The sequence below is a fragment of the Helicoverpa armigera genome, chromosome 3 (genome assembly GCF_030705265.1).
Source record: "Helicoverpa armigera isolate CAAS_96S chromosome 3, ASM3070526v1, whole genome shotgun sequence".
Classification (NCBI taxonomy): domain Eukaryota; kingdom Metazoa; phylum Arthropoda; class Insecta; order Lepidoptera; family Noctuidae; genus Helicoverpa; species Helicoverpa armigera.
The window spans coordinates 6,710,466-6,735,661 of record NC_087122.1 but is presented as its reverse complement, the minus strand read 5'-3'; the positions used below and the strand labels follow the sequence as shown (position 1 = coordinate 6,735,661).

General features: G+C 35.3%; 5 protein-coding genes across 7 annotated transcripts; 2 read left to right on the top strand and 3 right to left on the bottom strand.

The window, feature by feature from the left end:
- Positions 1 to 5,722: 5,722 nt before the first annotated feature.
- Positions 5,723 to 10,058, bottom strand: LOC110374082 (gamma-interferon-inducible lysosomal thiol reductase). Its single transcript, XM_021331654.3, has 4 exons — positions 9,657 to 10,058; positions 9,072 to 9,257; positions 8,735 to 8,908; positions 5,723 to 8,617 (listed from the first exon to the last, which is right to left on the bottom strand). The coding sequence occupies exons 1-4, from the start codon at positions 9,768 to 9,770 to the stop codon at positions 8,387 to 8,389; spliced, it is 705 nt and encodes a 234-aa protein (XP_021187329.2). The 5' UTR covers positions 9,771 to 10,058; the 3' UTR covers positions 5,723 to 8,386.
- Positions 10,059 to 10,397: 339 nt separating this feature from the next.
- LOC110374105 (splicing factor 45) lies at positions 10,398 to 12,523 on the bottom strand. 2 transcript variants are annotated; one of them, XM_049835927.2, is made up of 7 exons: positions 12,156 to 12,523; positions 11,884 to 12,064; positions 11,619 to 11,737; positions 11,251 to 11,457; positions 10,995 to 11,142; positions 10,794 to 10,888; positions 10,398 to 10,691 (listed from the first exon to the last, which is right to left on the bottom strand). In XM_049835927.2, the coding sequence occupies exons 1-7, from the start codon at positions 12,309 to 12,311 to the stop codon at positions 10,419 to 10,421; spliced, it is 1,179 nt and encodes a 392-aa protein (XP_049691884.1). In that variant the 5' UTR covers positions 12,312 to 12,523; the 3' UTR covers positions 10,398 to 10,418. The 2 variants fall into 2 exon arrangements, with proteins under 2 accessions (XP_049691884.1, XP_021187361.1); XM_021331686.3 differs by having other exon boundaries at positions 10,989 to 11,142; positions 12,156 to 12,522.
- A 318-nt stretch (positions 12,524 to 12,841) lies between these two features.
- Positions 12,842 to 14,065, top strand: LOC110374108 (MICOS complex subunit MIC19). The gene is made up of 3 exons (XM_021331692.3): positions 12,842 to 13,046; positions 13,257 to 13,493; positions 13,871 to 14,065. Exons 1-3 carry the CDS (start codon positions 12,918 to 12,920, stop codon positions 13,970 to 13,972), a joined length of 468 nt encoding a protein of 155 aa, XP_021187367.1. The 5' UTR covers positions 12,842 to 12,917; the 3' UTR covers positions 13,973 to 14,065.
- Positions 14,066 to 14,550: 485 nt separating this feature from the next.
- On the top strand, positions 14,551 to 18,912 carry Gwl (greatwall). Of its 2 annotated transcripts, none has more exons than XM_021331689.3 (12): positions 14,551 to 14,745; positions 14,835 to 15,083; positions 15,163 to 15,391; positions 15,483 to 15,656; positions 15,729 to 15,847; positions 15,943 to 16,127; positions 16,506 to 16,715; positions 16,809 to 17,022; positions 17,146 to 17,303; positions 17,450 to 17,574; positions 17,833 to 18,045; positions 18,645 to 18,912. In XM_021331689.3, the coding sequence occupies exons 1-12, from the start codon at positions 14,653 to 14,655 to the stop codon at positions 18,689 to 18,691; spliced, it is 2,016 nt and encodes a 671-aa protein (XP_021187364.2). In that variant the 5' UTR covers positions 14,551 to 14,652; the 3' UTR covers positions 18,692 to 18,912. The 2 variants fall into 2 exon arrangements, with proteins under 2 accessions (XP_021187364.2, XP_021187365.2); XM_021331690.3 differs by having other exon boundaries at positions 15,483 to 15,623; positions 18,645 to 18,910.
- Positions 18,913 to 18,971: 59 nt separating this feature from the next.
- On the bottom strand, positions 18,972 to 24,857 carry LOC110374118 (proclotting enzyme). The gene is made up of 12 exons (XM_021331703.3): positions 24,574 to 24,857; positions 21,786 to 21,865; positions 21,541 to 21,711; positions 21,348 to 21,463; positions 21,103 to 21,257; positions 20,933 to 21,018; positions 20,758 to 20,853; positions 20,470 to 20,636; positions 20,203 to 20,338; positions 19,977 to 20,118; positions 19,589 to 19,734; positions 18,972 to 19,382 (listed from the first exon to the last, which is right to left on the bottom strand). Exons 1-12 carry the CDS (start codon positions 24,710 to 24,712, stop codon positions 19,227 to 19,229), a joined length of 1,590 nt encoding a protein of 529 aa, XP_021187378.3. The 5' UTR covers positions 24,713 to 24,857; the 3' UTR covers positions 18,972 to 19,226.
- Between the last annotated feature and the right edge of the window lie 339 nt (positions 24,858 to 25,196).

The following is a 25,196-nucleotide window of genomic DNA, read 5'->3' as shown; positions in this document are numbered from 1 at the left end:
GGGAAGAGACAAGTGGCGAGGAAGTCGGGGAGACGTCATTACCGCAATCAAAGCCGAAAGCCGCAGCGCGAGCCGCAAGCCCCCGCAGCCGCTAACGACGAGTGCTCTCGATAAAAATTAAAAACACGTGCAGCTCCAGCCTGAGGAAAGTTTTAATGAGAGTACACGCCGCGTTCACGTACAGACACATATATCTAGACCTGTCTCCTACACATGTACTGACTTACTACATATTTATCTAATTACGACTGGCCCTAAACATTAAAGTTAAAACGTAACGTAGGTAAAAACTAAGTTTGTATCTTTCTTATTGAATTTGTCAAGGATACATCGTGTTATAATGCAAGTCAATGCCTTTTCCGTTGCATTCAATATAAAAATATACCTGAAATCAAAGCTATGTTATACACGATAAACTGATTGGTACTCACAAACTGAGCGTTAAAAATAAAAAGTCGGTAGCTTTTTTAATCCGTTTTATTTTTTCTAGAATTGTTTGAAAACCTAATGGATAAGTACTTAAGTGACAACAATAGAACATAAATAAATGTATATGTGCATTCTTGGGTCGTTTGGCAAAGATTGCTTTATATCGATTGCTGATATTGCCATTGTGAGCACAATGTTCTACGATTATTGTCTGAGTTTTCTAATATAATAATTACTAACACGCACAAATCGATATAAATGTTGTTTATTACTGGCAGCTGTAGACATTCTTAGTTAATGTCTCGTGTAGTTAATTACTTTAATGAACGTGTCGATAAGAAGACTAACCTTCGTGTGAGATAATAACAGAGTGGACGCAGTAAATGTGCCCATTAGGTGTTAAGCGAAGACGCCTGATATTACGTGTCAGCCGTGATTAAAAAGCAAGCTATGAAATTAAAGTCAGCACCCATGTAGCTGCAATAATTACTTATATTCCAGTACCTATCTCATATTTACGAGTCAGTAACAGAGTGACATGTTATATGTAGGTAGATGAGGTTGTTGAAATTATTATTTTTTTAAAAAGGGGAAGATCAATCACATCTATCACAAGTACATGTAGGTAATAAGATCGTAGAAAAGTCAAAGGTGTACCATGAGCAAGGCAATAGCTAGTTAATTTATAGTATCTAGTAGTATTTTAATAGACAGACCAATTTATCTAAATGTTCAATAGATGTGTTATAAAATCATCAATTTTGGAACGGTCAGTTCGATAAAAATAAAACTGATTTATTGCGCGCGGGTAAAATCTTTTTGGCAAGGTACATTTTCCATTTTATGCATATCGTTACGATTTCAGGCAACATAAAAAATCCATTAGATTTGTGCATTGGCTTAACGAACGACGACGTGGGGCTCAGTGCTAGCCGGGCGGGCGGCGGCCCTCACTTGACCGTGCGTAAGCGGCTTTATTGCGTTCCTATCAGCATCACCGAACTGTAATAGACAGGTGAACACTCTGATAGCCGTTTCGTGTATCTGTTCCAATTGCACGAGAATGGTTGTTATAATTTCAATGCATTTTGTATTTTATGTACGTTGAAGTAGGTAGATCTAGATCTACTGATTAATAATAACCCATTGGTTTATCGAATGTCATAATTAGCTAACTACTAAGTAGATAACTTAATTACGCCCTGATTATGTAATCAATAGACACGTTAACACACATACACGCATTATTACTTGAGATTAATGGAGACATATGTATACCATGTCGGAACGTACATGTAAGCAAGCGTACCTATGCCATGCCATTCCCTCCTCGATATTGATATAATCTCAGTTGATAAGCTTTCTGCAAGCAGTAGGTAGTTAATTAACAACACAGACGTTCATATCCGATTTCCGATTAAGAGGACGAATTGGAATTTTTGGCGCCAAGGATGTCAATTTTTCTCAGTAAATACAAAACGGATCAAAATACAACTTGGTTACCTAAAAGTCCATGATATAAACCTTATTTTGTTAGACGTAGAAACATGATTAGGTAACTTTTATAACAGAGAAAAATATATCAAACATACCTCTTTTTAAAAAGAGATTCACATATTATGGGCAAACGGGACCGATTTAAGCCTCTTAACTTTTTTAGTAGTTGAGTATATACATACTCTTTAAAATTGTAGAAGGATTTTTTATCAAATTATCATTTCTAAATAATAAAATTACAAAACCATTTTGTCGCTTACGACTTTTAGTTATAAGCTAGCGCGCGTATTGTTATCCTCGCCCCGCTCAGACGCTCCGACCCCTTTTGGCGCCTTAGATGCGCGTGCCGGTTATGGAATTATTGCTGACCAATTCCTCGCCTTAAGATACGTCCTTAATTCTATAACTACCTAGTTACCTAGTCAATCTTGTATGTACCTAGATAAATAATAATTGATGCTTATGCTACTAGGATCATTTGTGTAACAAGGATTAGGAATTTGGATTAAAATCAATAGTATCGGTAATATTTCCCATTCCATCTACTACATACCTACATTAAGTAGATACAGTACAATCTGTACAATGCATACATAGGACTTATATAGCTTATACCTATCTATTTTTTACGCCTAGTTAATAATTATGATCTACTCAAAAATAAATAAGATCACTCTTGACGAATGACCCAATTTATTACTAAAAGAAAACAAAAGGCTTTAATTTAAGTAAAGCCATAAAACACACAGCATTTTATTAATCTCAATAACCCCTCCTTCTCCCTGAGCAGTCGGGTAAACACAGGAATAAATTGTGAGAATCTTTGCAAAACAATAGTTGGAAATGGTGTACGCGAGAAAAAGCCGGATGCAAATGCCATTCATATTAATTAGCAAAGCGAGACAGGGCTTTTACGAAATTAGACCGTGATTTCACTGAAGATTTATTGTTGTGTTTGAAATGGTTTTCGGAGCAAAGGTAGCCATTTAGACGCAAGCAAATTGGTGTTGTCAGAGCGGGTTTTAAATTGAATTGACTGAAGTCCCTTGTTTGCTTTGAACGGTGACTCACGGAAAAAGGTGGAAAGCTGCTACTAATTTATTGGCTTCGTACACGATATAGAAAAGTGGGAGCTTGATGCGAATGATTGATGACCGTCGGCTAACTCGCCGGTATTGCGGCTACGGAGCATGCCGCATGGCGATTAGGTGATGCAGTTACCTAATTACCTATACCTACGTACCTTTTGCGTTAAGAACATCACTAGTTATGAAGTACCGTATCGATTGTAATATTGAAGCATTGAGATCCATCACACCTACTTATTTTCTTCCCTTTTATTCGTGTATTTAGATATTATATTCATTTTTACATACTTAATAGGTATTTTCTGCGGTTTTACTGAACCTACCAGTGTAGGTGTCACGAAATAATAGTGGAAGTCGAAACAAACATTAATTAATAAAATTCTACATTTTACAGGAGATTTTCTTCTACTGAAAATATAAAATATTGAAAACAGTCTTGCATACAAAGCAAAGGCAATATAAACTGTTTGTATCTAAAAATTGAAAAGTAGCAACTATTTATTTCAGAGGAGAGTAATATACTTAAGTAGTCATAATTGCCAGTTTCTTAAATACGCTCACAAAAACCTAAAAATATTTTTTAATGGCTGATTTTTTGTGATTTTCCTGAAACTATATGTCCGAAGAAAATGATTGAACAGCAGATATACCTACCAACAAATTCAAGTTTTAAAAACATTAATTGATTCGATTTTCTACCCAATAATTATTTACAGAGTTATTAAAATCCAAGGAATTGTAAAAAGATCTTTTTTTAACGGTTCCGTACCCAAAGGGTAAAACGAGACCCTATTGTTTTCGCTCCTCTGTCCGTCCATCCGTTCGTGTGTCTGTCACAAGGCTGTATCTCATGAACCGTGATAGAGAGTTGAAATTTTCACAGATGATGTATTTATGTTACCGCTATAACAACAAATAATGAAAACTAGAATAAAATAAATATTTTGGGGGGCTCCCATACATTAAACGTGATTTTTTTGCACATTTTTGCTCGATATCGATGACGGCAGCAGGTAGATGCGGTTTTATAAAACATAATGGTAGGTACGGAACCCTTCGTGCGCGAGTCCAACTCGCACCTGGAAGGTTTTCAAGGGTTCCGAACCCAAAGGGTAAAACGGGACCCTATTGCTTTCGCTCCTCTGTCCGTCCGTCCGTCTGTCACTCTGGCTGTATCTCATGAACCGTGATAGTTAAGAGTTGAAATTTTCACAGATAATGTATTTCTGTTGCCGCTATAACAACAAATACTGAAAACTGGAATAAAATAAATATTTCGGGGGCTCCCATACAACAAACGTGACTTTTTTGCTCGATATCCATAAATATATATAGAATATTCGTTTTGATGGTACGGAACCTTACGTGCGCGAGTCCGACTCGCACTTGGCCGGTTCTTATTTTAAACCCGCTTAGTAAAAATTCGGAGGTTCTCAATTCTAATTGTAAGTTACAATTTAAGTTCTGTAAATAAAAAAATGTTGGATGCCGTAAAGGCAGTGGCGTAGCGAGGGGGGGGCAGGGGGGGCAAATTCCCCGGGCGGCAGCTTTTAGGGGGCGGCAAAATTTATTGTCAGGTACTTAAAACACACGTGACACTACATTTTACGTAATTTTGGTTTTGAGTCTTAAATAAAAAATAATTAAAATTTCGCGCTCGCTTCGCTCGCGTATTCAGAAACTGTATGCGCTTAATTTTGCATTTGTCAACAAACAAAAAGTTAAGTACGTTTGGGCTAAATTTTACGTACCTAATATTTGGTTTAAGTCCGATAAAAATTTCGCGCCCGCTTCGCTCGCGTATTCAAAAACTATATAATGGGCCCTTATTTTTGCATTTGTCAACAAACAAAACGTTAAGTACGTTTGGGCTAAATTTTACGTCATTTTTGGTTTAAGTCCGATAAAAATTTCGCGCTCGCTTCGCTCGCGTATCCAACAACGATGTGCCCTTATTTTTGCATCTGTCAACAAACAAAAAGTTAAGTACGTTTGGGCAAAATTTTACGTAATTTTTGTTTTAAGGTCGATAAAAATTTCGCGCTCGCTTCGCTCGTGTATTAAAAAACGTTATGCCCTTATTTTCACATCTGTCAACAAACAAAAAGTTAAGTACGTTTGGGCTAAATTTTACGTAATATTTGGTTTAAGTCCGATAAAAATTTCGCGCTCGCTTCGCTCGCGCATTTCGAACTTTAAGAACTTCAAGAATTCGAGTAACAAAGATAAAAATGAAAAATCTACTTGAGAACCACCCCCTTCTGCCGGGGCTGCGGGTTGTTCGAAAGAGTTACCGCGGCTCTGGAACATAAAAGGCCTTCGAAAGAACCGTCGTGTTTAGTCAGTTAAGAGTCTGACACTCCCTCACCGCTGCTAACCCACAGCGGGAAGGGTCATTTGATGATTTTTAACGTTGATACAAAAAAAAAACCCTGTTTTTGAAGTCGGTTAAAAATGACAAACGGCCAGTAACACTTGTTAAAAAAAATACACGGGAAGGGGCGGCAAAATCGACAACTGCCCCGGGCGGCACATACCCACACTACGCCACTGCGTAAAGGATCTAGACGGCGCTATCAGGTTGGATCTAGACGGCGCTATCGGTATTGTTCCTAATCATACGGACGGTTAATCTGGTTAGTTCCACATTAGTCACGAATAACGAATTAATTTTTGAAGGCAGGTAAATCAATAATAAAAACAAATGATTGAAAATTTTGTAAGTATTTTAATTTGCAATATTATTTTCACATGACGACATCACACTGGTTTTAGGTATAAAATACCTATCTACTTTCCCATTCACAAAATACCTACTTATTATATATTAACGCTATTTTAAGGTCGACGGCAAGAGAAAAAAAAATAATATCCGTACATAAATACAACCCACATTTTATTTGTCTGAATTGGCTAACAACGCTAAAACATAATGCTTCACAATATGTAAAGTGCCGCGCTATTCATAATACAATAACAATATAACATATGTTGCCTTTCATTTTTCTTACATACTAAAGAAGTAAGCAAATAAAAAGTACATTTATTAAGTATTATTTTCTTCCCCAGTTTCACTCAGCTTTCTGGTTACAAAATTGCAGAAAAACGTTCTCAATTTACTGCAATACAGATAAACATGTTATCAGTTTTTAACCGACTTCCCAAAAAGGAGGAGGTTCTTTCATTTCGCTAACATTTTCCAAAATACTGACAAACGGCAATGCATTATATAAATTGTAGGTAGGTATTTAATTGACTCGCTTCCAATCAACAATAGCGCATAATTTAATAATCATGTATAAATTAGTCGGTTCGTAGAACAATAAATGCGTTCGCCATTTCTCAGAACAAGCTGTAGGTATTTCAATATTTCTGTACTTATTGCTTTTTAGAATTATATTTATTCATTTTGCGCATTATGAAGTACGTATTCAATGTTACTGTGAACATTTTAGATAAAGAAGTAATTCAATTTGCATAGTTTACTCGGTATATATTTTCTATGTTGGTTGCTCCTCTAAAATGTAAAATAATAAAATAATCTTGCCACCAGTATAAGATGGTCTTGTGGAAAGTTTTATAGAATAGCTACAACAACTGCTGATGGTACCATTTGTGGTTTTCATGTTTATTGGTTAATGATTATGTTACTAATTATCTTGATACTTTTACACAAATGCTTATTAAATGCCTAAGCCACAGCTTAAATTAATGATTCAATTAAGTTAATTGTTATCGTTGTAGTTACATTGATTTTTAGCCACACTTTATTTTTGAACTAAGAAGACATAGAGAATGTTCAAATTGTCAAGATCTTTATACTATAAGTGCCTAATCAAATGGAGTACTACTTATTGTGCGCCAAGACTTTGTAAAGTGTAAGTTTGAAATTAAAGTTAGTTTTGCAACAAGGTTATAATGTTATATATTTGGGAAGATCGCTAAGACCATGACTAGGGCTCACAATAGTTTACAAATAAGGTTTTTTTTATGTTCGAGACATTATAATTTTATTATTAAATTCACAGCGTCATTTCTACAATCTATGCACAGTACAACAAAACGACATTTTCCCACTACATCTACCCCAGAAATAAAGTAAACCTTGCTAAGAGTTGCAACTATCGCAGTTTCTTTCCCTTTTACCTTAAGATAAACATCGAGCCTCTTCATTGACTTTAAATATAGTGCATAATAATAATAAATCGTTTTTTCGTAAAATCAAACATCTATGGAATTTTAGTCTCATCTCACACCTTAGGAAGACACTATAACTTTTATTATTTTGAATGTTGTATCTGAAACAGTCCGTAATATCGGAATTTTACGTATTTTTACCAATGCCACCGCATAAGCAAATGCCTTATACATTTTTAAGTTCTTACACTGGCTCTGTAAAAACTTAAATGTGGGCCACAAAAATGATAATGTCAATGATATTATAAATTAATGATCTGCTACAAAAAGCTGGAAACAATACGTAATATTATATGTAAAATGAATGGGTTTTTCATCACATGTTCCCTTAAAAGAAACCCTTACTGTTATGGTTATATCCACGTACATTTTAGCTATGATTTATGAAAAGTAAATTTACAGACAGTTAAAAAAAATACTGTTACTAAAAATATCTCCTAGTTTGGATTATACATACATAGTTTGTTCAGACTTTTAACCTAAAGCGTAAAATATTATCATGAATGATTTAATTAAGTAAGTATATTAGTTTATACTGGACCTACTAGTATGAGAAATTCATCATGATTACATTTTATAAATTGACTGGAAAAGGTTTTATAGAAACATGGGTAAATTAAAATTATAAAAATACAACAGTTTGTTAAACAAAATAGTTATCACTAAATGCAATAACAACCAAAGTTGTTTGGTCAGAAAATTTCTAAAAATATTTGTTCATTGACTCATTAAAGTTTAGGAAACACAACCCATTACAACTTAGGTACTTAGTTTATATAAACAAACAATTAATACATCTAACATATCACCAAAATTATATTTTTGAATATAATACTTCAATAGCCTTTTTAGTTCCCAAAACATTCAATAAAATGATTTTCTTAACCAATAATTTTCTTAACCAACCATAGCACATGATAGTGCATTTCTAATTGCTTACCATGAGTAATTTATTTGAATGGAATACAATCAATAGGATTAAGCTGTTGCAAATTGTACAATGTAGGCATACTGCGTACACAGCATTGGTAATTGCCATAGTATAAAAAAAATTCATGGAAGTATTAACTGAGCAATTTAAATTTGAGCTTAACATTAACAAAACACTGGAATTCATGGATTTACTCAAAATGCTGGAGTATGTTATGCAAGTTTGGACGATAAAATTTGTTTTGTCACAAGCATGGTGGTGGTAGAGGCATGTCAATCAATTTGCATACTTCTAATAGGAAATTTTTCAGTATGGCAGCTTGATTGTCCCTTGAACCATTGATTGTTATTGTCGGAATAAATGTTGGCTTCAATATATGGGTATCATCTCCATGTTTCTTTAGTAAATTAGTTCCAAGGTCATTATGCGCACAGTGACTGATAGGATCAGCTTCAATCTTCATTTCCTTTGCACACTGTAAGAGTAATTAACATTATATTAGTTTATCCTTAAACTCTATTAGTGATATTTCAATTAAGTATTTTTTATAATTAAATCTTTAAAAGAAAATTAACAAGATTTTGAAATTTACCCTGGCAAGAGCACCATCAGCATCCATATTGTCTGAGATCATGCATTCAGTTATCTTGACAGAAGTAGTCATGTTTGCCACAGCCTCTATTGCACACGCATGGATCTTGTTAGCATAACACTCTTCCTCACCATGCTGACATTGGAAGAAATACTTCCCATTCTCTTCTTTGGTCTATAATAAAAACATTTAAATTATAATAAGTAGGAAATCTTAAATATTCTAATTAGAAATATTCTACATTATATTGTTACTGCTATTTTCAATTGTTGGGGTTGGATTATTTTTGTCACAATGTAATAGTGTTTAATGTTCAATAGTAATCTAAAATACTTACTGTAGCCTTTCCATAGGGTACTAATGTAACATCTAGGAACTCTGATAGCTTTTCTGTCACTGGTCCCAGATGCCTCACAAAGAAATGCTTGGAGTCCGGACAGAGGGCTTCATAATACACCCTCACTTTAACTTTGTCTTGTTTATGCTTATTATACTTATCATCTTCCAACTCCACTATACCAGACTGGAAAATAATAGAATAATAACATGTTCATTCATGAAATGAGTCCATGGGAAATACTTCTATAGAGAATGAGATAAATAGATCTATTGTAATAAGCAGAACATAATAGGGCCATATTTATTTCATTAAAAACTAAACTTCTTCTGAATCAAAACATGAATGAGTGGCTCAGATTTGATTTTGTTACTGTCTTAAGCATTCAATATTTGAAACATTTGCTATGACAAAATATAGAATAATAAAGCTATGCATGTATAAGGAAAATCAATATGCAGAGCATTTGTATCTATTGACTTAGTACGGCACCCGTATCACGTTTTATAGATAATAGAGGAAAAATATTGGTCAGCAAAGATTATCTAGTTCTAATGACATTCCAGCGAAAGATAAATAGCTTACCTCTGATATTTGTGTGGCAGATTTATCAGGCAACAGGCGAAAGAACTGCCACATAATCAACACGAGCAGTAGTATTACTATTAATCTATATCGATTACATGTATAAAATGCCATTTTAATTGATATTATGTTATTTTATCATTCAATATTTTACGATACACTTATACCAATAAGTGGGACGATGCACTTTTAGCAGCTGGTATAAGACAAGCACGTTTACACCTTTAAACCATATCTGATTATAGGATATTATGTTTTAGTATGATTTGAAATCAATACACTCAAATTATAATAAAGTCATTGCTTATTTTATTGTTTAGTTACTACTACAAATAAGAAATAGTAAACACTATTATATCACAATGAATGAGAATGACATGACTCGATTTGTATTGAGATTTCACAGTGACAGCAACTGGTTTGTTTGTCTATACTCGTGACATTTATAATCTATGGTAAACGCTTTCCAAGCGTTTCCTTTAACGGCGCTTGCACACTGGCGGATTTTCCGAGCGCGTACACGCGCGACAGCAAAATGTTTATATTCTCCGGTAAAAAAATCACGCTGAAAATCGAACGCGAAACTATTCCAACTCGAGATGTCGCACGCATGCGATCAGCTTAGCTACGCGCTGAAAATAATAAAACGCGGACGGACATCACAGTTGCGTATGTACCGCTCGGTTTTCCCGAGTGAGTTGGTGAATTTTGATTTTAGGTAAGGGTAAATAAAAGTAGGAGTTTATTTACTACAGTAAATTATTATTCAGTCAGCTGCAGGGAGGCGAATTTTTCTACGTCATAAAATCCTGCTTTAACTTGTCTGCCACCAAAAAATCTCCCATTCAAGTCAACAACTGCTTTGATAGCACTTTCGATTCTTTTGAATTCAACAAAAATTCTGACTGCTTCATCTGATGGAGCATTGGGCATTTCAAATATTAACACTTTTATAACATCTCCATATTTTGTGTTACATTCATCTTTGACTTCAGGTTCTAATTCTTCATCTACGTCTCCTGGTCCAACCATATTCTGAAAATGAATTTCAAAATGTATAATTATACAATCACAGAGAAAGATCAGGTAGAAGATCTAATGTAATATTTAAAAAATAGTTAAGACTTTTGGACATACTCTTAATAACACTACTTTGCTGGGTGACTTCATTATCTCTGTGATAGAAGGCTCCCGGTTGAGTGAATGTGGAGAATTAGATGCATTTGGTGAATCTGAAATTAAACAGCCAATTATTTACATATTCCATCGGCTTATGTATAATTATTAGTGTTATCAAAACTCTGGTGCTATTTCAATTTGCAAATCAAGTACCTGGACCTGGCAGGGAGGGCATGGCGAATCCAGGAGGGGGCATAACGTTGCCACCATCTTTCTCATGAATAATGCGACCCCCACGTTTGGAAGTCTTTTCAACTTGCAGAGCCACTGACATTCCTTGTTCTTTTTTACCCAAACCTTGACCTTCCTAAAGATACAAGAATAACAAAAGATAAGAAGACTTATTGTCATCTTGCATGCAATTATGCAAGCTTGCATTTGCTATCTCAAAGTACTATTTTGATGGAAGTCCTACCTTGAAACCATATTTAGCCATAATTTTAGCAGCAACAGAGCTTGCGCCATATCCACCGATAGAGAAGCCAACTGATGGGGGAGGTGTGGGCATGCTCGGTGGCATGGGGGGAGGGGAAGGTGTCTCCACTGTGAGTGAAGGGGGCGGCGCTATCGCAGCACCTGCTGACCGCTTTGATATCTCCTCTGCTTCTTCTTCTTCTGGTTGCTGTATGAAACAAAAGTCATATTAATTATCTGGTAAAACTACACGATGCTGACAGCTTTTTAATGGACTGATATATTAATCATATTCAATTGAATGAATTGTACCAAAGATGTTTTTAAATTTTAATATCAATTATAAATTTGAATCAGAAATATAATTACCATAGCCACCATCGTTTTTTCTGGTATAATATCTTCTTCATCCCCAAATCTGCTTTTTCGTTTCCGTTCTGATCGATCACCTCGGTCTCCATCAAGCTGCAATCTCTTTGCCTGTATTTCTGGAATGAAAAATATAAGTCAGAAAAATACAGAGAGAAAATGTTTATTTTTGGTAAAATTCTAAAATTGTACTTTGTGAATTAAAAATCATCAATACAATAACAATAACATTGTGTAGTAATATAATATACTACATATTTCATACCTTTGGCAACTTTTTCATAGTCATTAGGCCACATGGGGTCATATTCATTAGCCACATTCCAATCAAAATCACGAACATTCAGTGATGCTGTCAATGTTTTGCCTTGACTCTTGGGACTGTTGGAGTTAGATTCGTCATCATCTTTTGGTTTACTTTTCAAATCTATCACAGGAGTCAGAACCTGGAAATAAATGAGAAGGAAAACCCCTTAAAATAATACAGTAATAGATCCAATTTAGAACTGTCCTCACTTAAATTTGCTGCCTCATTACCTGCGTGGAACGCCGTAAAGCCTCGCGCTTGGGCTGGGTAACTGCTGCTTTTTTTAATTGCAATTGAGACTGTAATAACTTGATACCAGAAGACCATCCAGCAACCTTTTCGGTGGTACGAGCTTTGATTGTATCAAGATCGTCGTACAGCGACATCCTTGCCTATATTATTTTGATACAATATAACTTACAAACGAGACATAAGTACCCCTATCTAAAACTACAACGTATCAAAGACAGTCGATGATATCTTGCTTGTATGGACTGTAATCCTAATCAATTATTTATTGAAATTGAATAATGTTATTTTTTTGTTCACCGAGCTTATTCAACAATTTTGACATGTAATGTCAAATGTCAAACAAACATGCCATTGACAAACATAGACAAAAACTTGAAGTTTTTTTCTGGTTTCATTCTTTCATATGGATGGAAAAGCTATAAAAAAATCTTGATAACTTACATCCGGTCTTTTTGAAACCAAGGCGGGAAATATTCAGTGTAGGAATTCAGTAATTCGTAATTCCAGAGTTTACAAAGACAAAATACTAACAATGTAAAGAAAAACTATAATGAAAGAGTATTTTGCGAAAAGAGTGAATACACAAACTTTTGATCAATTTTTTTTTCTTTTTGAATCATGAAGATTGAAAGAAGATTGATGTTTTGGAAAAAGATTGTCAAAAATGACAAATTTTGTAGCATAAATTGACTTGTCCAATCAGTATGTATTGAACATTTTGATGGAACAAAATTTTTAAAATGGGAACTTTTGTTAGTAAAGATACCAGACGTATTAGCTTTGATAACACTTTTGCATTTAGTCCTCCTATATCTCTTCAAAAATCAATAGAAGCAGAAAATGTGATAGCTTTTGATAACCTGCCGCCTGTAAGTTTTTGTATCGCTGGTTTTATCTGGTTTCGTCTTTTATTCAGGCCCCATTTGCAATTCTTTTGTATTTTTGGATAATTTATTTCCTTAGGTGTTTCGGTTTCGAACGGTATGAATACTTTATTTTGCTAATAAATATTTTCTTTGAGAATCATCCACAAAAGCTGTGTCATTTGCTATAATAATTACCTACCGTCGTATTTTTAGGAGCCCACAGATGAATTATTATTTAAAGACAAGGGCGTAGATTACCAAGATGATGGTGAAATGGATTACTGGTCACATAGAATAGATTACTTGAAGAAAGAACATCAAATCATCAATAAGATTATTGAAGCTGAATACGATAAAAACATTGAAACTACTAATAAAACATTTGAATCCCCTAAAATAACGCATGAAAGGATTCAAAAAATTAAACCCTGTTTCGATTGGAGAGTAAAGGTATACCTCGTTATATCATTGTTCCTATAGTCGAAATAATACCCTTTTCATTGTTTCTTTAATACCCCTATTTATTGTTTTACATACTAACGCAACTCCAATATCCGAAATATCAATTTTGTTACATTATAATATATGTATAGCTGATGAGTAGGTACCTATGTATATAGCTTAGACAGCTTTATATCCAGAGAATAGTAAGTAGTGTAATTTTCCGAAAGTTTGCAGCAGTTGCAGTTTGTCTTGCATGGTTGGGTAACATATTATGTACCTACTTAAGTATTGGTAAGATTTACCTACATAGTTTCCGAAATATTTCCGAACCTATATATAACTTCTTGATATAAAGTATAACACATAATGTTTTTTTTGTACAGATAATGAAATGTTACGAGGATAATACTCATCAACCGTTGGTTTGTTCAGCGTTAGTCCAAGCGTTTACCAACTGTGTCACAAATTGCAGACTAGAAGATTAATTTGAACTGAATTTCTGAATGTGTGGACTGTTTTTGACAATGTTTTACTACTTTTTGATAAAAACAAATAATAAACTATGGCGATACCCCATACATCTTTTTTTTTTGTTAAATTAAAAAATGACCTTTCCCGCTGTGGGTAGAGAGGGCCCTCTTACTTCACCCATGTCCTGCACGTTTCCCTGCCACATGTTTGATTTTATCCAACTTTGATATTGATCACAGTCACAGGGGTTCTTTTCGTAGGCTCTGTACAGACGGACTGCATTTCAAGTGCAATCCAACTGCAATTTGCAGTTCAAGGGCAGTTTGAATGCAGTTGAAACGACTGCAATAGAACTGCAAATCAAACGTGCAGTCCGATTGCAGTTGGGATGCAGTCGTGTTCTGAAGTTGATTTGCATTCAAACTGACCTTGAACTGCAAATTGCAGTTGGATTGCACTTGAAATGCAGTCCGTCTGTCTAGAGCCTTACCGGATAAAAGTATTCTAGACTCAAAAGTCTTAAATTTTATTCAGAACGCATTGTCATCTCAGTTGTCATGTTGTCAAAAAAGACGGATGTCAGTGTCAAACTCAAATTCATCCGACGTTGGAGGATTCGAAATCGTGCGCCGTGGAGATTTGTTCGTATCATGTTATTATTTGTGTGGCTAATTTAGTAAATTAAATCACCACTATGGCTACAAACGATTCAAATGTAGAAGATGATGCTTCATGTCACACTATTTTGGATAAAATCAATTCAATAAACGACACTGTTGTCACCAAGGTACCTACTTATTATTATAACACTATTGCCAACAATTCCTTTTAATATATATTGTTACATTTTATTAATTTATACGTGTTTTTTTCTAGGCACCAGATATTAATGATTTCACCATCATTAAACCTATTAGCCGTGGCGCTTTCGGTAAAGTTTTCTTAGCACACAAAAAGAGCAATAAGGATCAGCTGTATGCCATCAAAGTTATGAAAAAGTCGGATATGATCAACAAAAATATGGTCACGCAAGTTGTAACTGAGAGAAATGCTTTGGCACTCTCAAGAAGCCCTTTTTGTGTCCATTTATTTTATTCTTTGCAGTCAACTTCATCTATATACCTGGTGAGAATCATAAACTACTCAATTCTATGTATTTCCTTGCTGATAAGCCTTTGCCTAAGACTTATTCAATGACTTTCAGGTGATGGAGTACATGGTTGGTGGTGATTTAAAATCATTGCTTGGTGTTTATGGGTTTTTAGAAGAATCTATGGCAGTTTTTTATGTAGCAGAAGTCACTCTTGCATTGGACTACTTGCACAAACACAACATTGTACATAGAGACCTGAAACCAGATAACATGCTCATCTCCAGATCAGGCCATGTAAAACTTACTGATTTTGGTTTGTCCAAAATTGAAGTTAATAGAGGTATTGTAATCCAATATCTTAATTTTTCTTGTACACATGAAAAAGATATTAAAAATTGTGATAAAAATCTATTTGTTTTTTAAATTTTTAGATTTGGAGATATCAGATTTTGTGAACTGCACCCCCAGCCTGAACATGAGAACACCAGGCCAGCTGCTGTCACTCACATCTCACTTGTCCTTTGGCTCCGGAGAGAACAGCACACACAACTCTGTCATGTCTACAGATGCTTGTGAGAACCTTCTTGATGAGCTTAAAGAGACCAGTATGCTTCTATTATTTTAATACACCAACTACAATATTAACTATGTATAGTATAACCAATAAAATTTTGCAGGCAAACTGAGAAACCTTTTTGATGGAGTCAGTGGGTTAGAATGCTCACCATTATTGAATCAATCACAGATGTCAGGGATACATCCATTTATGAGTGCGGAAAGCATTAATTTCGAAAATGTATGTATTATTCATATAACATAATTATGGCAATTGACCTAAACTGAAAAATATTTAATTTATGACCATCAATTAAACTACCATATTTCTTTTAGTCTCAAGACTCAGGCTCATATCACACTTGTGAAAGTTCAAAGAACAGTTCGAACTCTAGAAGTAACAAATCTACAGACCCAAGTAGCAACAGTTCAGTGGGAGAGTCCACTATGCTGTCTGATTCACAGCATGATCAGTCCACTTCACCTCTGTGTAGGGGACATTCCTTGAAGAGAATACCCAGGTTGGTAATATTATATATATCCTCAGTAAAGATACTCTGTGAACCTAAACTGCTCAATGGATTTTGATGCAATTTACAGTAGGTATGTAACAAAAATACCCATAAAACCGAAAGGGTGGGGTTAAATTGTCCCTTAAAAAAAGTAAATTAACAAATTATTTAAATCTTAAAATGATGTATAACGTAGCTCTGAATAAAGTTGCTGATTAGTCCTTGCTCAACAAAATCATAGAGTAGGTAAAGTATGCCCTACATTTTTTCCCAATATGAAATGACAGTGAGAGAGCAGTCACTTTTTATGTATCTCAAATACATACAAATATTAGTATACCTCCTTGTTTTAACTATTTGAAATGTTGAAAAGAATTATTTTTACAGTTTCAGAGCCAAAAAAAGAAAGAGGATTTTGGATTGTGATGGTGACACCCCTACAGGTGTTACAAGCCTTTTGGAGTCTAAAGAAAATCACAGTGGCCTTACACAAGAAATTATGGCGTTAGAATTGAGTCAGAACACACCTAAACGAATGTCCATACACCCTACGCCGGACAAACGCAAAAATCCTATAAAGGGTGTGTTAAAGAAACGGTAGGTACAAAATATTAATTTAAAATTCATATGAACACACTTCAAAAAAGTAAAAATTTATTTAGTATTTTTTTTCTTTTAAATTATTTACAGATGGGTATCGCAAAATGATAGCCACCATTTCAATGTAGGAGTAATTTTTTCTACGCCCGTATCAAACAAGTCGCCGGAAACAAAGAAGAAAGAAACACGTTTCAATCTTCCCAAAGAAGATCACCCACCATCGGGGACCAAGGAAAAAACTATAATGTTTGGCAAACATGTTTCAACAAGCTTAGAAATATTTCCTACTAGGAGGTTAAGTAAGGTAAATGGATTGCAATATTCTTTTTTTGTTTTAACACGTAAATTGACGTGGTCAAATTATACTCAGTTATACCTACCTCTAAAAATTATACATATTTTCAACCTATATTAAATTATGTTACAGGGCGAAGGAAGTCGGTCGCCTACAGATTTGTGTAGGACTCCGCTAGCCACCGCTCATACGCCATACAGGACGCCGAAGAGTGTGCGGCGAGGCAACTTAGTTTCAGACCAAAGGATTTTAGGAACTCCTGATTATTTAGCACCTGAGTTACTTTTGAGGTAAAATGAAGATTCTAGAGTAAGAAAATTCTTATCAAGTCTACATTTATTTATTACTATTAAAAGTTATTTTTAGGGATAATGTGCGTGGATTCTTTCGTGAATTCACGGTATGTTCTTTGTAAACTTAATCATTGTCTTTTTAGAAAGGGCCACGGTCCTGCAGTGGACTGGTGGGCGCTGGGAGTATGTTTGTACGAGTTCATGACAGGAGTTCCGCCTTTCAATGATGAAACACCACAAGCAGTCTTCAAGAACATACTGTCACGAAGTAAGTTTTTAATATCCACGATTTTGTTTTTTTTTTGGCACTTTGGCAACCCTTGATTGGTGTACTACTCGTCGTAATTTTTTAATTGTTATCACATCTCTCCTTTTTATTGAAATAACACTACTTGCCTCTTCTTCATAACTTCAAGTCAGAAAGAAGAGACTTAATTGCCTGTATGACAATAAAAGCTGTAGGTGGTTACAATCTATCCGGTTCGGTTCGGTAAGTCAAAATAGTTTACATGTATAATTATTCCAGACATCGAATGGCCAGAAGACGACGAAGCACTATCCCCGGAGGCAGTGAGTGCGATCGAGGCGTTACTCACTATGGAGCCGGCAGCGCGGCCGGCGGCCACAGCTGTGAAAGAAATGCCTATATTCCGCAACATCGACTGGGACAACCAACTCAATGTGGAGCCGCCCTTCGTACCTACCCTCGATGATGTACACGATACTGGCTACTTTCAAGGTATTATTGCATTTAATTATTTTAAATTGGATTCTTAATGGCGTTTTCAGTAAGACCGGAAGCTGACCCCCACATTGTAGGGAAAAGGCTCGGGAGATAGGAGATGATGATCTTTATGGTGTTTTATGAGTGATCTAAATCGCTCGATGATTTAGCTGATTATTTAATAATTTTCGATATTAACGATCATCAAGCATTAACCAGGTGTTCGGTATTTTGATGAAAGACACATGAGTTTAAAAAATATGAATTAAGACATATTTTTTTATACTATAAATAAACGGTGTAAAACTTATAAATCAAACTTTACTAACTGTGTATAATGATCTAAAGTCCACCTTCGGTGGGCGAGACGGACTCGCACTAGTCCGACTTATAAAAACTACACCGTTTTTTATTAGGTAAGCAGAGAAAAAATATTATCTACATATTAGTTAGGATGCTTGATCGAAATAATATCCAAATTCATAAGTATGCTGTTGTAGTTTAGTATGTAGGCGATGAAAAGTTGTGACACATACCTACAGTAGAAAGTAGTTTGTTGACATAATTATAAGACAGTTACTTTATATAAAGGTGTTTGTTTTCTCTTGTTTCAGCTCGCAATATCCTGCAACATTTGCATGTTTCGAACTTCGACATGTAACAGGAGGTAACTGTAGGTAGACATATTACTCAATATTTAAACAAATGTATTCGTAGATAATGTGATATGTAGTGCGTATAATCGATTTTAATATTGTGATTATTATAGCAAATTTTTTACTTACAATAATGTACTAATCAAAACCATATATTTAAAGACTGAATTTATGAACTGTATGCCATTTCATTAATTACTATTTAAGCGATTTTTCATAGGTAATGATTTTTGATAGTCAGTGTTTATCGTGTAGTCTTAAGATTTTAAAATAAATAACAGTACATTCCAAATAAAATATTTTTATTTAATTTAGAAACTTAAAATTAATTGGCACAAATTCCATAATGTCAAAGTTAATTTTGCAATTAATTGAGAAAAGCAAGGTTCGGTTGTTTTTCTCAAAATAATTGTCCGAAAAATTATTTGTGATACGATTGACAAAATTAAAATATAAAATGCTCACTTCGAATAGAGGTACTCGGTTCAAAAAGTGGCAAAGTTTTAATGTTATGAAATCGCACTTCGCTTTAAATCTATTCTACTTGGCGTTTTTCTGGATCCAAGGTAGGAAGTAGGTGACGCGGGTGTACACTCCGGGGTACTGGCCTTTGCCGCAACCGATGCCCCAGGAAACTATGCCCACTTGTGTCCAGCGACCGTTCTCGTTTACCATGAGAGGACCACCGCTGTCACCCTGTAAAAAAATACATTTAAATAATAAAAAATAAATAAATAAACGTTTATTCCGAATAAATTCTACAATGTTTTGTTACTATTACTTTTGCCAAACTGCAAAACAGGTTTTTGGCAAATGTAGCTCCTCATTTACTCTGTTATTAAATTTATATATCAAAAATATGTCCCATGTCATGAAAGAAGTTGGTAGTTGTGAAAACTTACGCTGCAAGAGTCCATGCTAGCTTTTCCAGCACAAAGCATATGTTCCACAATGCCGCCGGGAGCAGCACCACCGTACTTCAACTTACACTCCTGGTTCGACCACACTGGAATCGATACCTCTTGTAGAACAGACGGCTGTGGTCCACCTTCACACAACAAAAAAACATAATGAGTAATATGTATAATTATGTCCTTACAAAACGTAAACATGTCCTAAATTAAATAATACGGAACATTTTCTTTGTAACAACACTGTTCAAGATATTATGCTAATTTCTATTGTTACAATAAAAGAAGTCCATATTGCTTTAAAATAATTTCGCACTAAATAATGTACGTTGACGTGTCGGTTGTAGTCGTGTGTAGTCAGTTTTGTGACGATACTTACTTTCGCGCAAACTTCCCCAACCGATCACAGTCGCAACTTTGCCTTGGTATGTGGATCTGCCAGCAACTGGCAGGCAAATAGGACGAATATTTTTCGTGAAGGATACTGGTTGATCAATTGTTAGTACGGCTACATCGTTGTACTGAAAAAAATATTATATAATTACAATTCATAATAAGTTCAAATAATTTAAAAAAGTGGACGTGATGATAGATTTAATACTTACCAAAGTACGCATATCAAAACCTCGATGTCTCACTACGCGCTTGATTTTCCTTTCAATGTGTTGAGTCTCAGTGTTCGTTCGGATATTGTAGTCACCAAGTCTTGCTGTTAAACGCGCAACATCCCATGAGGTCATACTGGAAATAATTCATACGTTATTGATCACGAATTTTACTCACTACTTATTTCAACATTTTCTACGGGAATTGTTAAGTGCCTGGTTTATTTATTTTATTATACTTAAACATTTTCGCATAAGATTACTCACTGCGCCACGCAATGAGCTGCAGAAAGGACATGTCGATCGTCCATTAGGGAGCCTCCACAGAACTGACGTCCAGCGTTGAATAGTGCCACGATCCACGGCCACTCGTTGAGCTCAGCATTATGACCTCCCACTATACGTTCCTCGTCTTGATACGTGCTTTCGTAAGTCTGTAATTAATTGCTTGTGTTATAATGATTCCCATATCGTATCGTTAGATTCTTGCCTGGGAAGGCAATACCAAAGTTATTCTATATTTTATGATTGATTACATTCTTGAATTCCCTTTACCTGAGGTCCATTCTTAATACCGCAAGATCCATCCACTGCAGGTTGAGCCGGTTGTGCAGGCACACTTGGCTTCGTAGGGTATGCTGGCGCCCAGGTCTAAATCATACCACTCGATTAATATCTTATCAAAAATATTCGCAAAATAATTATAAGGGTATTGAATACTGTCTTCTACCTGTTTCGTTGTGCTTGGAGGCCTAGTTGCCCAAGTCGTTGATGATGCAGGGATGTTACTTGGTGGCTTTGTCGTGACGCCTGCAACTGTCGACAAAATTGAGAGTTGTAGTTGCAGCTAGAAGACGTAATATTTATGTTCTCTAGTCTAGATATTGAATAAATACGTACCTAGAGAAGGTGGGTGAGTAGGTGCGGTGTGGTCAGGAGGGTGTGTGGGCAGCGGGGGGATTGTTGGCGGCCACTGCGCAGGGATCTGACGGAAATTGTTGTTGTCACCATTGTAGGACCATCTTGAGAACGCTGAAAGAACGCCACCTGGAATTCTTTCAATAAAACGACTTATTAGTAACCTGTTGTTTTGAAGTCCTGTGATCAAATTGAATTGAGTTGCAGTGATTTTTGTAAGGCCATACCCTGCAAAGGCTGGAAGCTGAACAGGCACAGCTGGCTGCAGATAGCCAAGTCGCTGAACATCAGGCTCTTGTTGTGGTGGTGTGCCCACTGGTTCAGTGCAGCATACCCCGAATACCTGTCGATAAAAAAAATACTTCTATGGTCTGGCAACTCCTTGGATTTAGATGAAAAAAAGTGAACTATTTGCTGTACCTCCATGTTCTCCCCATTGATGTAGCTGCAAGTATCGTAATGGCCCATCACCCATCCATCCCAGCCGGAGAAGTCGGCTACTTTGAACAGAGGGTAGCAGTCGCGAAAACTCTTGCAAGTCCCTTTCTTGCCTAGAGTCGTTTGGCAGTCGGTACCGAAAGATTCTTCGGCCTAAAAAAATAAGAAACAAGTAGAAGCGGTCATCTACTTAAGAAATTCCAGAATGATAATATGTTTATGCATACCTGTCTAGGCCTTAGCAGTATCAATTGTTTTCCATCTCGTGTTGAGTTCGAAGTGTCGCGCTTAACGCGCCCGACGTATGCTGAAAAAGAAAATTGATCTTATAGATTTATATTGATTAATTAAATTTTATTATTATCATAAATTGTATTGTCTACAGAGAGGATAACGTCAAAATATTTTATTGGATAAAGGTACAGTCAGCGCAAAAGTTGGTTGAAAATAAAACAATTAAAATACTGGCCTTTTACGATCGCATATTAAATCATCCCAGTTTATTAATAACTTCGGAATTGTTAAACGATGCACCCAAATTTAATTAATACTCCACTTTTGTACATTGTAATTCAGTCCCTTAAACCCTAAAAAAGCCATTATAAATTCGTTATACTGCAATCTTAAAATCGACATGTAATAAAAATAAAATGTTCAATCCCTTTTTATGATTGCTAATCAACAGCTTCGTTTATAAATCGTCGCAATTTGGCTACATAATAAATATAAAGTATGTTCTCAAGTAAAAAACTGATGTGCTTGGTCCATTGAACCTGTCACATAATGACGGCTGTTGTTTATGATTTGCTCCATCACAACGCAAATGAATAACGGTTTCTTTAATCAAGTCCAATGAACATGTACCGTATTAAGGTCTAAAAAGTATAACTTCTATTTATTAATTATCGTCTTTAAAACCTGTCCTCTCACTACTATTTATGAATTGTGAGTGACTCGTAGGTTTTTACTTTGACGATAAATGCTGCTAATTGACTGTGCCCCGTCAGTTTTTTGTTTCCTAGAAAACTTCTAAACTTTTGTTTTTTTTTTTATTTAGATGATGTTTTAGACATAAAGGTTTTCAGTACATAGAAATACTACTTTCTACTAAATAGTAGGGTTCTCGGGTAAACTGAGTCCTAACAGAATGACATATCTTTGTGTGAAAAACTAACCACATGCTCCGTACCTGATTTTGAACAATATCAACAGTAGAGTAAACGAACTTTTGCCAGCGATCATCGTAAACATCGGGAAAATTATTATTCTACAGGCGATCTAAAAGCATAGCTTGAGTACAACAGCGTACCAAACGTGTCGTAAACATGCATGTTATTTATTTCGGATTGCTGCATAACGGTTTCCGTTATATTCAAACCTCAGATGGCTATGTGCAGCATGCAAATAATATAAATGACCTAAATATGTACTCTGTGTTCTTACTTTAAACATTGTTGCAGCAAAATGTCATTAGAAAACCTTTAACTTTTTTTTGCAGACGTTATTGAATCGAGATGCCAGATGTAGATGAGTAGATAGCCATTTAAAAGTCAACTGGTCCGTGTGGTAGTTATGTACTCGTTGAAAAGCCTACCAGTAAAATTATACGCGTAAATAACCGACCTTGAAGATGTTGGCAGTTGATGTTGAATCGTACTCGAATTACGACCTAGGGTTCTAAATAATTAAACCTGATATTCTGAAGTGCCTTAAATGAAAATATACGACCTTTAAAGGTTCCTAGATTTAAAATGAAAAAATCGTTTAAGTTGGTGTCAAACAAAAGTAGCCTTTATAATGAAGTTGCTTCAGAATATTTTGCCCTGGTATAAAGACTGCAACGCTATTTTAATGGCATGCCAGTGGTATGCCAACTGGCGCGACACCTTGAACTTGATACCAATAACAAGTAATTTAATTTGCCTTCGGGGTGGAGTTTATAAAGCAATAAATTCTAGTCATAAAAGTACCTATACGTATATCAAACTTAGCATTCTTATAATAATAAAGCAGAGAGGTGCCAATGTGGCGAAGTTTTTTGTGCTCTGGCTTTGTCACAACAATAACAAGTCTGCTCGGCAATGCATATTAATCTAAGCGCCTAACATTTGGCTCTGGATTCCGGGTTCAGTAATCTATAGCGAGGAAATGTCAGCTTTGTCATCCCGCTTCAATCGCCGGTCTCCGATCTAATTAATGTCCTCGAAATGAGTCACAAAAAGTTTAACAACTCGAGCCGTAGTATGGACAATGATGTGATTGATGTGATCGAATTTGGATGTGTGGGCGTATGACAATTTGCATTGAATTGATCCCATAGGTAGGTATTTTCGAATAATAGCCCACGTGCTTTAGAAGTTCTGAGTATCAACACAGTCACGGGTTGATGACCAACGTCTTCCTTGAGTACAGTCCAGTAAATAATGATGAAGACAAAAAATAGGGTGTATCCTAGAATGGCTTTGATAAATTAGTTTTAAATGTACTATCGATCGCTGTTTTTACAATGAACATAAATCTTAGTTGCAAATTTTAACTTTCTCTAGCCTCAAAACCCCATACCCACATGTGTTGTCCATTGTTTTGAGTCCCCGTAATACAAATACTGGACGTTATACTCATTCTATGAATAAGCCGTACGTGAGTGAGTAAACCTTTATGTTACAGTTAAACTGTCCACATTAGCACATGTTTAGGCAGTAGTTATTGACCGAAATGGAAAAGTTGTAAATAGGTACAAAAATAAGCTAAGCACAATGCGAATGTTTTTCGTGGGTTAATATGCTAACAGATCATAATATCATGACATGTAAGTATTTAAATAAAATGAAATAATAAAAATAATTTTATTATTTACGGTTACTACATTTGCCGCTGACTGTACATTTTGATGTAAAAGAAAACCATTAAAAGCAGTAAAGAATATTCTATTGTTTCTTTCGACGTTTCTTAAGTTATAACTATTTGATTTTTGTGAACTTTTTTAGTATTGGCAAAATTATTTTAGTCACTTACCATTTAAGATAACCGCATCATCGGTGTAAAACGCACCATCAGCAGCCGAGAATCCATTCGTAACAACGTCGGAGTCACTACCGTAACTAGTCGCTAATAGTCCCACCCAAACAATCGTTAATTTCGTTCCTAACAACATTTTAACGCTTTGTTAACTTACGACATTTACTTAAAAGTGTAGCGAACAGTAGTGTGTGATATAAGTAGGTGCGCGCGCGGGTGTCCAGCCCGCAAGGAGTCGCTTCGCAAAATGCTTCGGGCTTTTGACTCCACGCCTTTATAATATTTTGCACTGACGCTCTACATTAGGTTAAAAAAGATAACAGAGCTTTTTCTCCTTTTGTACAGGACTGACATTTGCCGTCCAATACAAATGAGCTTTTATAAAATATGACAACCATTTCGCTCAGCACGCCCGAAAAAGATTCGATGGATGGTGTTTATTTTTGCTGCATTCACACGGCACCATGGACTAACATAAAGAATTGTTTATGAGATCAATGAACCTGTTCAAAAATTAATCATATTAAAACCATAGGCTATAGTAACATTTCATTTGGGTTGGTGACAAAACTGACGAAATGTAAATATTTGCTGATACAGTCTTCTTTTGAACAAATCTA